We start from the raw sequence: 16,519 nt of genomic DNA, 5'->3' as shown, positions 1-16,519 counted from the left end.
TTATTCCATATGTTCCTAACAGAGCACTTCGTTCTCAGACTGCAGGTTTACTGGTGGTTCCTAGAGTCTCTAGAAGTAGAATGGGAGGCAGATCCTTTAGTTATCAGGCTTCTCTCCTGTGGAACCAGCTCCCAGTTTTAGTCCGTGAGGCAGACACCCTGTCTACTTTTAAGGCTAGGCTTGAAAAGTTCCTTTTTGAAAAAGCTTATAGTTAGAGTGGCTTAGGTTATCCTGAGCTATCTCTGTAGTTATGCTGCTATAGGCTTAGACTGCTGGAGGACATAATGACCACTTTCACTCTCTCTGCTACATTCTCTTACTACTCTCCAATTTTGCAATATTTGCTGTTATTTCAGCTTTTAATTTTATGTTCTCTGTTTTTTCTTCCTAGATGAAACCACTGAAGGAGCTACAGCCATTAACATTTACTTCTCCTTCCCCTAGAAAGTACTCCTGGATCAGTGCTTCTTTGTTCTTTTTCTGTCTCTGCTCTGTTCTCTCAAACACCCAGTCGGTCATGGCAGATGGCCGCTCACACTGAGCCTGGTTCTGCTGGAGGTTTCTTCCTGTTAAAAGGGAGTTTTCCTCTCAACTATCGCTACATGCAAACTCAGTATGGGGGTTGCTGCAAAGTCAATGCCAGTGACTGTCGCTACATGCTCATCCAGGAGGAGTGAAGGCTACAAGTCACTGACTTGATGCAATCTGCTGGGTTTCCTTAGATAGAAAAGCTTTTTATCCAATTTGAATAAATAACTGAATCTGACTGCACTGTTCAATGGTTAGGATTAATTGGAATGCATGTGCCTGACTTGAAATCTGTATTATTCGATTGAATTGACTTAGCCTATTTTAAAGTTACCCACCCTTCACACAATGCAAAAGGAAACAACACTCGCCAATTATTTTTACCTCTGCCTTCCTCCCTCCCTATTGGATGGAGTAAGGGGGAGTCAGGTTTAGCCTAAACTGGCTCAGTTTTGGTCAAGGTGCAAACACACCCTCTATTTCTGCTACCTGTGTGACCCCTTCTCTTTTCAAATGGTTATAATCAGTCTGACAAGAGAGGTACCCCAAGTCCTTGTGTTTTTAGTATAACAATGGCCACCACTGGGCTCTAGATGGACAAACGTTATCGGTTTATTATTTTACTTAGTAGCCCTACACATAGCCCATTCTAAAATGTCCAAACTCTAACAATCAGTAGTTTATTCTAACCTCCCCAACAAGCCGCACCATTCCAAACCTTTTGTAAAGTGCCAGGAGACGACATGTGTTGTAAATTGGCACTATATAAATAAAACTGAAACAAAGAAAGAAAGAAAGAAAGAAAGAAAGAAAAATTAACTGAAAGGATCTATTTGTGCCTCCTAGAATAGCCTACATACATTTCGGTCATGGCCTCTGGAAGGTGGGCAGGTATAGCGGTGAGGCCCCTTCCTCGACAGTTGATGATGTTGTTGCTACAGGAACACATAGGAGGACAGGACCCGGACGCCAAACTGCATGGCTGAACAAAGGCGCTGCCACTGTGGCCTAACAGGGAGATTAGTAGGAACAGTTTTAATATCAGCTCTATCATTTGCATTTCTGTTCCAGGGGTTTTATCTCCTGTCACTGTACCTGAGCAGGCAAAGTCACTCTTACGCAGCTCTGCAACATTGAGGCCCCGCAGAGCAGGGGGGGAACTGCACTGAGTGTAGAGGCCCAACGCAGATCGCTGTCGTAGCCATGGAGACAGCCAGGCCAGGTGACAATCACAACGCAGAGCATTAGAGTGGAGACGACTGGAGGCGAGGAGTGGGGAAAGACACTGTCTGAATGATACCCTGATTCCATTAGGGAATGTTGGATGTGAGCGTACTTACAAGGTACGGAGTTTTGGCATGTGGTTGAAACTGGAAACTGGGATGCTGCTGATGTTGTTGTTGTTCAGTGTGCTGGACAGGACACATAAACAGACAGAGTTAGCATAAAGAAAAAGATGAAAGGAAGGGAAGGAAGACAACAAAGGAGGAGAGTCAAAACAGAAGAGAAAAAAGTGAAATGTGAGAAAACAATAGGTAAAACGAGAATTATTGGAGGTTTGAGAAAACATTCAGAAAATATTAGAAAATATGTTATTTTCAAATAAACAGAAAAGAAGGTCAGAATGTGTCCTGATCCCGCATAAAACAGTTACAATACCACAAAAAGTTGCAGTATTTTATATACCTTTAAAATAGAGTGACATCAAAACCCTTTGACAAAAAACTTCCAGGAGTACTTTGCTTTGGGAATACTTACAGCACTTCCAAGGATCGCAGAGCTCTGAACGCTCCCTCCTCAATACAGCCGATGTGGTTTTTATCCAGCTGACTGGTAATAAAAACAGCACAACTTTAATATTGGTCATCCTTTCCTGTAAAAATGCAATGTGTTTTTTTACCAAGCAAATATTTGAATTTACAGGTTTTTTAGGTCTGTGGCTCCTCTGAAAGCTCGCCTCGGGATGGCCTGGATGGTATTTTCACTCAGATCCCTAAAACAGAGAAGTGTCTGAATCAATCATTGGTCCTGACTTCAATTTCTTGACATCTTTAAATTTAGTGGCATACATCAGTGACAATCTTTCCAAACACTAAAGCTAATATCCATGTCTTACGTGGGTCTAAATGTGAGGAATGAATGACGTTTTGTGAAACATGAAATCCATTCACATCTTACCACGGGCGTGGTAAGGCGTATTCGTCACTTCCTGTTTTCACTGTTGCACTCGGTGGATTGTATGGTGTGTGAAGGCTCTCTCGTTTGATCTAGTTTCTCTCTACTGTGATACTTCTTACTTGTTCTAATACATAAGCACATTAAAACACATACTTTCTGTTGCTGCTTTTAACGTTTGGGGACTCTCCGTGTTTTACACGTTTTTATCTAGTAGTGGTAAGGGGTCGCTGCTACTCCTGGGGCCTCAGGCCGGCAGGGTGACAGTACGTAGAAAGCATAGTCCTAGATCCCAGCCCACAGGTCACCACCAACCCGTGTGCGTTTCTAACAAATGTTCCCCGCTCAGCGACACACCCGCTGAGAAGCCAACTCTGGTAATTGGCAGCTCCATAGTCAGAAACGTGGCACTAGAGACACCAGCGACCATAGTCAAATGTCTGCCTGGGGCCAGAACAGACGACATCAAATCCTACCTGAAACTCATGGCTAAGGCTAAGCGATACTGTAAGGTTGTTATTCACGCTGGCGGTAATGACACCCGGTTACGCCAATCGGAGGTCACTAAAGTTAGTGTTGCTTTGGTGTGTGAGTTTGCCAAAACAATGTCGGATTCCGTAATTTTCTCTGGTCCCCTCCCCGATCTGACCAGTGATGACATGTTTAGCTGCATGTTGTCATTCAACCGCTGGCTGTCTAGGTGGTGTCCAGAAAACAATGTGGGCTACATTGATAATTGGTGAACATTTTGGGGAAATTCTGGTCTGATCCGGAGAGACGGCATCCATCCCACTTTGGATGGAGCAGCTCTTCTTTCTATAAATCTGGCCGAATTGATTAGTTCTCCAAACCTCTGACAACCCAGGGTTCAGACCAGGAAGCAGGGTCGTAGTTTAACACTCCTCTCTGCAGCTTCTGTACTGCTACCCACCCATTACCCTATTAAGACAGTGTCTCGCCCACGGCCAAAATTGAATAGATTAAAAAATGATCTAAAACAAGGAAATCAGGAATATCTAATAAAAATAAACACAACTCAGACTAAAAAGAAAAATAAAACAATTAAATCTGGCCTACTGAACATAAGATCTCTCTCTTCAAAGACATTGCTAGTTAGTGACCTGATTTGTGACAATCAGATTGATTTATTTTGTCTCACAGAAACCTGGCTGCAGCAAGAGGATTATGTTACTACAAATGAGTCAACTCCTACTAATTATTTAAATTTTCACATTCCTTGAAATACTGGGCGAGGAGGAGTAGCAACCATCTTTCTGTCCGATTTATTGACTAGTCCCAGACCAATCAATAGCTCAAACTCTTTTGAATATTTAATCCTTAGTTTCAGCCGTGTCAGCTGCTGGTGTTGGTCCACTGTGTTTTATCAAGGGCAGGGTCAATGCAGCTAGCTATCAGGAGATTTTGGAGCACTTCATGCTTCCATCTGCTGAAAAGCTTTATGGAGATAAAGATTTCATTTTTCAGCACGACCTGGCACCTGCTCACAGTGCCAAAACCACTGGTAAATGGTTTACTGACCATGGTATCACTGTGCTCAATTGGTCTGCCAACTCTCCTGACCTGAACCCCATAGAGAATCTGTGGGATATTGTGAAGAGAACGTTGAGAGACTCAAGACCCAACACTCTGGATGAGCTAAAGGCCGCCATCGAAGCATCCTGGGCCTCCATAAGACCTCAACAGTGCCACAGGCTGATTGCCTCCATGCCACGCCGCATTGAAGCAGTCATTTCTGCAAAAGGATTCCCGACCAAGTATTGAGTGCATAACTGTACATGATTATTTGAAGGTTGATGTTTTTTGTATTAAAAACACTTTTCTTTTATTGGTCGGATGAAATATGCTAATTTTGTGAGATAGGAATTTTGGGTTTTCATGAGCTGTATGCCAAAATCATCCGTATTAAGACAATAAAAGACCTGAAATATTTCAGTTAGTGTGCAATGAATCTAAAATATATGAATGTTACATTTTCATCATGACATTATGGAAAATAATGAACTTTATCACAATATGCTAATATTTTGAGAAGGACCTGTATGTACCTGACTTTTGTGAAGTGCCTTGAGACGACATGTGTTGTGAATTGGTGCTATATAAATAAACTGAATTGAATTAAATTGAATTGAATCTATGAAAAATGAATCACTTTTGGCGTTCCCCCGGATTTTTATTATCTGTGTGTAATGGGATGAAGGGGATAGACTTCATAGTGTTGTACTATATCAGGTTGAAGCTTTGGGATGAGGTACCTTTTTTTGCTGTGATGTCACACACATTTTATTATAATAGAGTGAATCTAGAGATGAAGATTCAGCATTCTATGGACAGCCAATGAGTGCCCCGAAGTGGTCAAGTAATTCTAAACTACATTAATCATAGAGTAGGTTGATAGACATCAACTCAAGCATTCAGCATTTAAAGTTGAGTGAATCTTCCTTAGTGCAGACTGAAGTGTAGTTTAAGATTAGAGTCTTACACTGTAAGCATTCACACTACTGAGATGCTTCCTTAGAATGTTTTGTTTTCTGGATTTGAATTATCTTTCAAATCTTATCAAAATCATTTGAAAATAAAAACATTTTATTTCAGGACATGTTTGTAATAACTTTAAAATGTATACTTTTTGAAAAATTTAGGTTTTCCCTATATAAAAATATGGGATCGAGTGTCCTCTGTCACAGTGTGGTTTCAAATAAAACAGTTCACTGCACCTTGTCCTCACACCTGTTCAGCATTCATCTGATTACTTGCCTCCCTTTCAAATTGGTTCCACATTGCACTTCGCTTGTTTTCAACTCGTGTAAGTTTTGGGAAACATTTTTTTATTAAAGAAGAACCTTTGCTCATCATGCTGCTGCCCAGTGTTTGTCTGCGTTTTGGTCACTTACAACCCCAAACCATGACAAATTGTTTAAGTGGCCAATATGAATGAGAGATAAAGAACAAAAATTGCTTGTTCTTTATCTCTCATTCATTAATTGGTCTCATTTAATCAATTTTCACATTTTGGTCTCATTTAATCAATTTTCACATTTTTTGTAGAAACTGAATTTTGGATTTTCATTAGCTGTAAATTACAACCATCTAAAAATAAAGCTGAACTTAAGTCATAAATGAACAGGGCTCTGTCTCTTGGAGCATAAAGTTCAGCACGGTCAGGAACATAAAACACCCTGAGAAGGAGGCGATGATGGATATACAGCGTGGAAAAATGGCTGAAACCATGAGAGAGGGACATATAGGGGTAGGTGGTGAGTGATGCAGGTGGTAGAGATATCAATTTCACATTCTAAACCCAAACACAGTCAGATGGTTCAGCATCAGACTCAGCATAACCTTTAATTGGATGGAATTAAATACAAGTCTAGTTTAAGAAAAAACAGGACAATAAAAAGAAAGCAACAAACAGAGGAAGATTAGCATCACTAAATGTCCCAGTCTTCAATTTTTCTGGTGCTTTACTTGCACTAATTCACTTTAGTCAAGTATTTCAAGATGTAAGAACCAACAATGAAAATATGTAAAACAGTTATAATGTACAAAGAGTAGCGTATGTGAAAAAATATTATCACATAATGACAAAATAAGAAACAAAACCTGTAAATCTATTGGGCTGGTCATTGTCCAACTAGCCCAGGCCTCTCCAGGTTGGAAGGCCTCCTTCCAATGGGTGCACCACCAAGGAGAGGCCCGGCCCGATGACATCAACCTATCCCTTCACAAATTTGGTATCAGATTAAATTCGGATCTCTGGCTGAGCCACTCATAAACGTCACTATCACCTTCAGTCAGAAGAAACATGATAATAACAACATCTTTGTTTTAAATCTATATCTGCCTGTAATGAAGAGGTCTTCATTACGTGGACTATTCCTATTTAAGTCATTCATAGCACTTTAAGAGCACCTTTGCACTTTATTAAAAGGACTTTAACAAACACTTTATTTAGCACTGCACTTTAGGCATGGATTTGCACATAATCATTTGCACACAAGTTTAACTTTTTTATTGAATATTTATTGAGTATTTTAGTGATGAGCATGTAGCCTTTTGTTCCAGGCTCTGCACAGCTGCTCCTCATTAAGAAGTGGCATGGGTGTCTGTGAAAGAAGAATTGTTAGTCAGAGCAAATAAGGTCTACTGTTGTGAAACTTGAGCAAATGTTTGTGTAAAGTATGTTTAAAAGTGTCAGTGAAGGAGAAGTGTTGTGCTAAGGAAGTGACTCACCTGTCTTTTCTGTGTCCTCTCCAGGGAGTTTGGACAAATACTTCCCCAGGGGTCCAGACACCATTTATAGGTTCCGGGAGAGACCATGGAAAATGTGGGGGATTTGTGCACTTAGTATTTGTGAGGTTTTATGGTGTTTGGGTGTGTAGGTTTAAAAAAATATAAAATATTTATAAAAAGTAAGGGGGAATATGTATATATTTGATAAAATGTATGTTTGAGTTGGAAGTTGTGAGATGTTAAATTCCATGTAGAGAATGGTTTAGTCCTTTTATCAGCTGTGCCTATTTAAGGCTGCAATTGTGTCTTGTTAGGAGGCTTGATGCTGTTAGGCTTGATGGTGTGCGCCTGAATAAATCTACTGCTACTTCCACCTTCCTCTGCCGTCACTCTTATTTCTCACTGGTAATCCAGCCACAAAGGCCTCTGGTTGACACTGCCTGAGGAATTATTACCTTTCATGCCTTTCAGTAAATGTGGTGTTCAACGGGTTAAAAATAGTCATCATGTTTTCTATGGACACAAAGAGTTTAATTATAATGTATTTAATGAATACAATAAGATTTCAGACTATTGCACAAACTATACAATACTAAGCTGTATTGTTAGACAGTTTTGCCTCATCTCTCTCCCTCAGAATAATGAAGATGCTTTTCCATCTGGTTGTCAGGATATATGTTGCCAGGACACAGTAACTCTGAAGGGGATATTTACTGGATAGAAACTTAGAGAGGTCACAGCTGGATGTGTTTGAGTTTGTCTGGACAGTAGGTGACCTCATAATATTTGCTCTCTTTTCTGCTATCGTTCTTTTTAATTTTCTGATCCATTCTGTCAGTGTACACCCCTGCTCTTCTTCACATAGTCTTTATCCTGTGGCCTCTCCTGTTGTTTCAATAGCCTTCTGCTCACAAGGGAGGGTGAGAAAGGCAAACTTTCCCACTTATTTAATCTTTTCATCACCTTTAACCATAAGTCACCTCCAGCATTAGCTCAAATGTGGGTTAGTTTCAACCAAATCTGAACATGCTGAAGGATTTATAGTCTCTGGAATATATTGTATACAGGCACAATGAACTTAATTGGGATATGCGGCAGGACTTGTTCTTTCATGTAGTCTTGCTGAATTGCTTTTTGCTTTGTAGCATCAACAAAACACATTGTTAAAACTCTATACAGTAGAAATAGGATTTCTTAAAACACGCGTCAGATGAAGTAGTGGTTGAAAAACGTACACCCTTGGTCAATTTCAGGTCTTAATGTATAACTGATATGATCTTTAACTAGATTACATCCTATAATTTTTGAAACAAAGAAGTAAGGGTGTAACAATTTTGTACCTTAACATGTAAATGTGAGCTGGTATGACAATAAAAATCCTTGAATCCTTGAAACAAGCTTAGGAGACACAATGATACACTAAATTTTGTTCATCAGAATGACACATTTTAGCAATAGTTTAGGCATAATCCCAAATTCTTTGTTTTAATAAATAAAAGTTTCACAAACCACAAACAGAGTTTTAAAGAATGTGTAATTAGTGTAGAACAGTCCAGTCCAGGTTTGACTGGACTATGGTATTTTGGTATTTGTTCACTCTTCCATTTTCCTAATGACAAAATGCATTGAAAGTCATACTTTTTGTGTTTTCACATATAAAATGAAATGATATGAATGTGAAGCTGATTTACAAGAGAAAATCAGTTCAAGAGGCCTACCAACAAAGGGGGTGGAGGGTAGGGGGCAAACAGGTCTGTTGTCAGGTACCCAGGATGGGGTGGGGGGTTGAAGAGGAGCAGAGCTCCTCCCGAAAAGCAAAAGACGACAGCAATGCAGGAAGGTTTCCCAGTTTTTAGAGCGGAGAAAAGGAGGAGGCAGGAAGTGCTTGACACAGGTGTCAGTGGAAGGTCTAAATAAGCGGCTGGCTGTCCAGTCTGACACTTTCAAGGTGTGGGTGGGGTTGACGACGTGGCAGGCACAGCACAGGTAGCATCAGGGTGTCATGGGCCTAAAAGACTGTTTGGTCCTTGGCCCTGGAAAAGCTGTCAGCAGGCCTGTTGTTTAATGTAGACTTTTAGAGTTTGATTTATAGATGATCTCTTTCCAGATTCACTAAAAAACTTCAACTTTTTAATTTAGTCTGTAGATATAGGGAGTTAAATTTAAGCACTCATCTTCACACCTGGGCCTCATATTAGTAGCTTGCATTTAATATGTCATTAAATAACTGTAAGCTGAGTACTAACAGCAACTGGATGGTGGTTTATAAGACAAACTTCACTTTGAGGACAAAAATCTGTCATATTCACAGGGTAGTGTGTGTGTGTGTGTGTGTGTGTGTGTGTGTGTGTGTGTGTGTGTGTGTGTGTGTGTGTGTGTGTGTGTGTGTGTGTGTGTGTGCGTGCGTGCGTGTGTGTGTGTGTGTGTGTGTGTGTGTGTGTGTGTGTACATGCATGTAACTACATCTGAATGTAAGAGTGCTGTGTTTTATTTTCACCATCTCCACATCAACCAGTTGCTGGTAGTTACATTCTTCTATCCAGACACCAAAGCAGTAAGTGTGCCATTGATTTTATGTCTTGATGCTGAGTTGAATATCTCAGTTAAAACTAGGGCAACAATGACAGCAGTGGAGACTACTACCAGCCATCGGCCAGCACCACAGGTGCTTCACAGGGAGATTGATTGTTGACTGGTTGATGGACATTACTGCTCAACAAGGAATTACACTGATTTCTGTAGCTCGAGCGTAGGGAACTGGAACTGGAACAGGTGCTGCTTCTGTCCTTTGGCCGAGAGAGACACAATGTTGTTTCATTGTATCAACATCAGATAAATAGTCTTATTAAAGTATCTTTAATAACAGAGCTCCTGTAAATAAAGCAAGAACATGCTACAACTTTAATTTACACTTGCAAACATTTCACAATAGTACCATAGAGGTACTTGGAGCAAGCTATAAGTAAACCCCAAAAAAGTCAACTTGTCTCTTATGATCAAATAGGACTACTGCAGTGGTGGCAGCAAGTCACACAAGGAGACAAGCAAGGCAAGAGCAAAGTTGAATAGATACTGAGAGACCCCAGATCCACAGACATAACAGAAATGTAACAATGCATGCCAAGTTCACCATTGGACTAGGTCGGGGGACTGCAACTTGTGGCTTCAGAGCCAGATGGTCTATTTAGAGCCTCCACGGGGGTCCTCTGTGATTTTGGACAAAACTATTGAAGAACTTTGGAGAGTTTTCAAACACATTTTTGTGTTCATTTAATATTTTCATATAACAACAAACCTACGCTAAAGGTAGAAGATTGTTTATTATTTTTGTCTTTAGGATGCAAGTGGCATGCTTTTTTTCTACTTTCATTTCCATAAAAATGGAATGTCACATTTAGAAAATGTATTTATTCTCTAGTGAAAATATGAAGATTTGTTTGTTTTTGTGTTTTTAAAAACTAAAACCAAAAAATCCCTGAAAAAAAAGAAGCAAACATTTAGTGGGGAAGGCTTAAGGGGGTTTTGTGACTCTAAGAACATCTTATTTAGTAGGAAAGAGGGCAAGAATGGCTATTTGGATTGCATTTGTCAAATAATAAATATGTGTCTCCTGCTAGGACAGGATGAGGCCGATACTGTATTAAGGCATGCTATTTTTACTACTTTTACTTTGGTGATGATGTAATCCCCATGTAACATTGTTTTAACTATTTTTGAATTAACTTTGTTCTGTTACATGATTGCAGTAAAAAAAAACAGCAATAGTATGCTGCCTCTACAGTTATAGAAATTCAAGTTAACAATCTACTAGATTTCCATAGAATGGCTTTAAGTAGATTCAATGTTGTCTTTGCCAACCAAAATATAGTGTTGACTTTAAACTCTGCAAACATTTTGCCGAAACAAAAATGTCATTCAAACGTTCAGAGAGCCGTCGTGTCATATCTGAGGTTTGTATTTCCAGCTGATAAAAACTGAATTAGCAAATATAAGTAAACTTTCTCACACACCTCCTTTCCTTTGGGCACCCCTTTCCCCCATGCCTCCTTTCATTCCTAAAATCTCATCTGCTTCCCAGGGAGTGGAGCAGTTAACCAAGAAGGAAGTCATATTACTTACTGGGTGTTTGACCAGCCCTCACGTCATGTGTTTCCAATGTTCTCAGTGTGTGAGCTTTTCTTTGGATGGACGTAAAAGTAAATGTAAAAAATTATGGAGTGACTTTCCAAAAACACACACATGCAGACAAACAGTGGGCAGAAATAAACCAGCTGAGGACATGTTTGTACAGGGAATGACTGTATTTGTCCATTCCCCAGATCTCGTTATGTAGTATTAACCAGTTACCGCACACAGAGGGGAGAAACCGGTTCTAGCTTTAAGAAAACATCAATGTCTGGGAAAATAACTCCGCTGTGTGTGGTCAGTAATGACAGATTTCAGTCCTGCAGATAGGGTAAATACAGAAATGCATGCATCTGCAAATGAACTGAACACATGAACATATATTTCCTGTCAGCAGGACACTTCTCATCTGAAAGCAGGAAGCAATGTTCTCTAAAGAGATGAAGTTTCAGGATAGGTTTACAACCTAGTGTAACCTTTAGTCTCCAGATATATAGTGCCCTAAAAAAGCCTTTACACCCCTTCAGCTTTTTCACATTTTGTCACAATACAACTACAATTTCAATATATTTTATTGAAATTTTATGAGATAGATCAATTTTAGAGTTGAATGAAAAGTATATAGTTTCCATATTTCTATTTACAAATGAAAATCAAAATATCGTGACATGCATGTGTATTCAGCCCAGTTCACTCTGATACTCCTAAAAAAGTTCAGGGCAAAAAAACTGCTTTCAAAAGTCACCTACCTTGTAAGATGCAACCATCTTATTTTCTGTATAGACCGAGCTGTTTCATAAAGGCCTCGAAGGTTTGTTAGAGAACATTAGTGAACAAACAGCATCATGAAGAACAAGGAACAAAGCAGGCAGTTTAGGAAGACATTTTAAAACTAAAACAAGATCCTAAGCTTTAAAAATCTCACAGAACTCTGATTTAGTTAGACTACACATGCAGATCCACGCAAATGGGACGTGTTGGGACAGTCCATTTAAAATCATGCATAGTTATACATGTCCACAAAGGTTGGAGTTATTTTCTTTATGTTTTAGTGCCAGTGCTAGTATTCTGCAGGTATTAAACATGTTTTTCCTCCAACCTGATTAATTATTGCTCTAACCTCTAGCTAGGCAGGAGCCCGCTAATACCACATTTATATGTGTTCATCCAAGGAAATAACTGAAACATGTAGGACTCCAGCTGTTGATCTCTCCCATAACTACCATAAAACAATTTGAGATGAATGCCAGTTTAATGCTGATTTCATTCTGGCACTTCTCTCCTCAGTGGACTGAAGCTGCATGAATTGCCAAGTGTTATGTTTGCAAACAATAACAAGTAAATTTGTCAGCTAAATTAATTTCCCTAATCTACCATAAACATCAGACATGAATGGAAAAGCAACAGACCAAGCTAAAATAAATGAACTGTATTGAGAACGAGTTCAGCAGGAAAAAGTTAATGGTGGATACACAGCTAAATGTTTCTGTGGAGAGGTAAAACATATTGGTCACTGCAGGCAAATGACAACTGCAGACAATAAGTGCTTATTGGGAAATCCAGAGGCAATAATTTTCTATTGTTTTCACTCTCTTCCTGTAAGAAACTCATAAACCACTAAGACTACCTCTGTACAATTGTTTATTTTATTCCAGCGAGCAAATTGTGTGTCACTGCTTCACTGTTCCATAAATATAAAAGCAACCAGATTATGAATGAGATACAAGCACATTAAACTACCATTATATATAAAGATCTAAATGAATCTAATTATGTGAAAGGACAAAATTAAAAGGCAAAAAAAGCTACTTCAAATCTCAGTTAAATTATTCCATGCAAATACATTTCACTATTTACTGTCTATTACATTTATAATATTGTGTCTCCCAGTCACCCACACAATATGTCATGCATTTGTCCCTTTAGGGATACAAATCATTCCAACTGAAACACAAATCAATGCATGAACATTGGCACTCAGACCAAAACCAAGAATTATACTGTACTAATGGAAATGTGGACAATTTTTCAAGCCTGCACACATATTATCACAGCATGTCCTTCCTCCCTCCCATCATTATGTGGAAAAGCTGCATTGTAGCTTTTGGGCTCAGATCCAACGAACCACAGCCAGGCAGTTGCTATCACCACCTCTGCCAGATTCAGTCACTTTTAATTAGCCACAGTTACATGCCAATCACCTGCTCTAATGAGGACAGCTCTGCTGTTCTGTCTAATGAGGGAAGTCATAAAAAATCCTGAGGGAAAGTTAAATACACAAGGACACAGATAAAAAACACTAAAAGAAATCCACTAAACAAAGCTCGTATTCCCTGAACATTTCTAGGACTTGTGTTGACTCTGCTTCTGTTTGACTTCTGTTTGGTTTTAAAGCTGTCCCTTGCATCCTGATGTTTCTGCACTGCGCAAGAAATCATTTCCTTGGGGCTGCAACCTAATAGCACACAAACGATTCAAAGTATAAAGTTTCTTTGTGCAGCTAAAATGGACCTTATCCACAAAGCCTTAGCCTGTTGTTTTTTTTCTTTTACACCTTTTATTGCATTATAAATAAAATTAGTCCATATACAGTTTAGAGCTAACAGCTCCACTGTTTTAATGAAGCCTCTTTATCAGAATGCTGTTTCTATGGTAGATCAAACCCAGTGCTTCAATTAAAGACAGCTCTCTGTTTTTCAACTACTAGTTCTTGTGTAAGGAGGAGAGGTGTAGGTGGGTTTTCCACCAGACCAACTACATTTTGTGACCTCCAAAGCTGAAGATCCAGAGCTTAAATCTGTTTATTTCAAAAGAGGAACATCTAAAAAACTGAACATCATGCTGATGTCACACAGCATTCCAATCTTTCCATATACTGCATTTTACCATTTCAAAAAACATAAGCATAAAGAAATAGGGTGCATTTGGTGGAACATCAAGTACGGTCATGTTTTTGTTGAAGCGCCAGTGCTGCCATTTTGGGTTGTGCGTGAGTATTATGGCGGAAGAGCGTGGAACTTATAGGGTTCTACAGCGTCAGGATGGGGTACATTACTATTGCCATCATTTTACTTTATTTATTTATTCTATATTTAAGGATAATGTGAAAATCCAGATGGGGCTGCACGGTGGTGCAGTTGGTAGCACTGTTGCCTTGCAGCAAGAAGGTCCTGGGTTCGATTCCCAGCCAGGGGTCTCTCTGCATGGAGTTTGCATGTTCTCCCCGTGCATGCGTGAGTTCTCACCAGGTACTCCGGCTTCCTCCCACAGTCCAAAGACATGCCAGTTAGGTTAATTGGTCACTCTAAATTGCCCTTAGGTATATGAATGAGTTTGTGCATGGTTGTATGTGTGTTGCCCTGCAATGGACTGGCAACCTGTCCAGGGTGTACCCCGCCTCTTGCCCATATACTGCTGGAGATAGGCACCAGCTTCCCCACGACCCACTATGGAATAAGCAGTAGAAAATGACTGACTGAAAATCCAGATCTTTTGTTGCAGTGGATCCGCAGAGTTCCAATGCTCATCCAAGGAGATTTTTCATTAGGTCTAAAGAAATCTGTGGCAACATGGCTAAACTGGGGAACAAATTATGTATGCTGCAGTGTTATCGTTAATACTAATGCTAATGCTAATGGTAATGCTATGCAGGAGCAAAGCTGCATATCTTACTACACCTTTAAAATGCAAGGCAGATAGGCAACAAGAAGATGTGTGAGAGCCTCACAAGAATTAATTTAAAATTGCATTTAAGACGGTTTTAAAACATAGACACAGTTAATGAGTGTAATTGCTAGTTTCAAACTCTAACAACAAACACTGTATTTATGCAATGCATTTATGTTAAATACATTAACATAAACATGAGTGTGTTAACAGAAATCAGCGGGACAATCCAAATCTCTATCATCAATCCAAAACCATTTACTCTGCTTCACAGATGACACTAAAGAAGTCCCACTTTTGCATGTATGACATTAATTGCCATAGTCAAACAAACTAATAGACATTTAAAACAAAGTGACAGAGGAGTAAAATTGTTTTCTTCAAAACCAGTACAGAGCAGGATCAGCAAACAGAAGAAAAGTCCTCATTTGAGACAAAATGTATCAATTTAAATGGGCAACTTTTCCGAACTTTTTATGAATTCTTTTTTTTTTCCCATAAAGAACCATTTCAGAACATTGTGTACAAAGAGTTCCTGAAATGGTCCATTACTAAAAAGGTTGCAAACAGATATTTTTCCTCATGGACAGTTGGGTCAAACTATAAATTCTAACTATAGGAGTATGAAGAAGTATAAATCATCAACAGCATGCAAGATTACAATGGTACAAAACCTGGGGGACGTCCTCCTATCTAGAATTTAGAAAATAAATTTATTGAATTTATTCAGTATATACACTATCTGTTCATAACATGGGGATGGACTGGTAGGTAGTCAGTTTGAAACTTACAAAAGACAACTCACATTAGAAGAGGCAGGGAAGACTAAAATATCTGTAGTATGAGGAATGTTGAAAGAGAACAGTAGGCAGTTTTATTGAAGAAATCAAATTTAAGCAAACAAAGTGGCACACACTAGTGTGCTACTTCATAAGCACACTAGCAGACTAGTAAGTGTGTTTGTGTGTTTCCCAGGGACATCAACCTTTATAGATTCCATCAACACAGCAGGAGGAAAAGAAGTCACTTCTGCTGGAGGTAGTGCTAATGGCTTAAAACTGTGAGCGTGTCAGTTTATGTGAGGGTGCGTGTGCTGACTGATCGAACATGCCAGGCCCATCATTGCATTCACTGCTGGAAGCCACAGAGTAAAATCATCACAACAGAAAACAGCAAAAAAACAAAAACAAAATCAGGACAAACACAGAGAATCAATCCTTTCCACAGAGCAATGCTATCCCACTTTAGTTTTTTACTTCTCACCTATATGCTTGCACAAGCAGAGAGAAGCACCTGTTCAAGTCCATTATTTCTACAGCTGTATTATATATACTGCAATATCTGAACTATTTAATTCCTATAGAAACCCATGAAGGAGTGTCATTTTGCATCTGTTTTCTGTCAATCACCAAATCAAATATGTCTCCAGCAACGTCTTGGATATTTGAGGTGTAAGACAGTCACAAATTCTAATTTCATTATTACTCATGACTCAAGAATAATTGCAACTAACCCATTAGAAACCAAAGAGCTGACACTGGCTTGTTAGAGATCTATGGAATAAATATTACGAGATGTAACACAGTATGTAGCAGAATACTTAAATGATCTTCCAAATTTAGGAGGAGCATGTTTTTATGTTTTTATGATGGACTTTTGTCAAGTGTTGGCAGCAGCGCAAGTTCAAAAAGTGACTACAGATCTGAGTATCAGGAAGAAAGTACAAGCCATCAAGGACTGGTTTGGTGATACAGAAAATGAGCAGCAGTGTCTG

At 39.2% G+C, this 16,519-nt stretch overlaps 1 protein-coding gene across 1 annotated transcript in view; it reads right to left on the bottom strand.

The window, feature by feature from the left end:
* The window catches only part of LOC124867826 (slit homolog 1 protein-like), a 97,127-nt gene that overhangs the window by 54,808 nt on the left and 25,800 nt on the right, over window positions 1-16,519 (bottom strand). Inside the window, exons 5-9 of the mRNA XM_047364464.1 lie at window positions 2,450-2,521; window positions 2,287-2,358; window positions 1,869-1,940; window positions 1,624-1,787; window positions 1,389-1,536 (exon numbers count right to left, since the gene is read on the bottom strand). Of these exons, the coding sequence (XP_047220420.1) occupies window positions 1,389-1,536; window positions 1,624-1,787; window positions 1,869-1,940; window positions 2,287-2,358; window positions 2,450-2,521 (528 nt within the window). The remainder of the gene's footprint in view (window positions 1-1,388; window positions 1,537-1,623; window positions 1,788-1,868; window positions 1,941-2,286; window positions 2,359-2,449; window positions 2,522-16,519) is intronic.

The sequence above is a fragment of the Girardinichthys multiradiatus genome, chromosome 5, assembly GCF_021462225.1.
Source record: "Girardinichthys multiradiatus isolate DD_20200921_A chromosome 5, DD_fGirMul_XY1, whole genome shotgun sequence".
In the NCBI taxonomy this organism is placed as follows: Eukaryota; Metazoa; Chordata; class Actinopteri; order Cyprinodontiformes; family Goodeidae; genus Girardinichthys; species Girardinichthys multiradiatus.
This window is presented reverse-complemented; position numbering and strand designations above follow the sequence as displayed.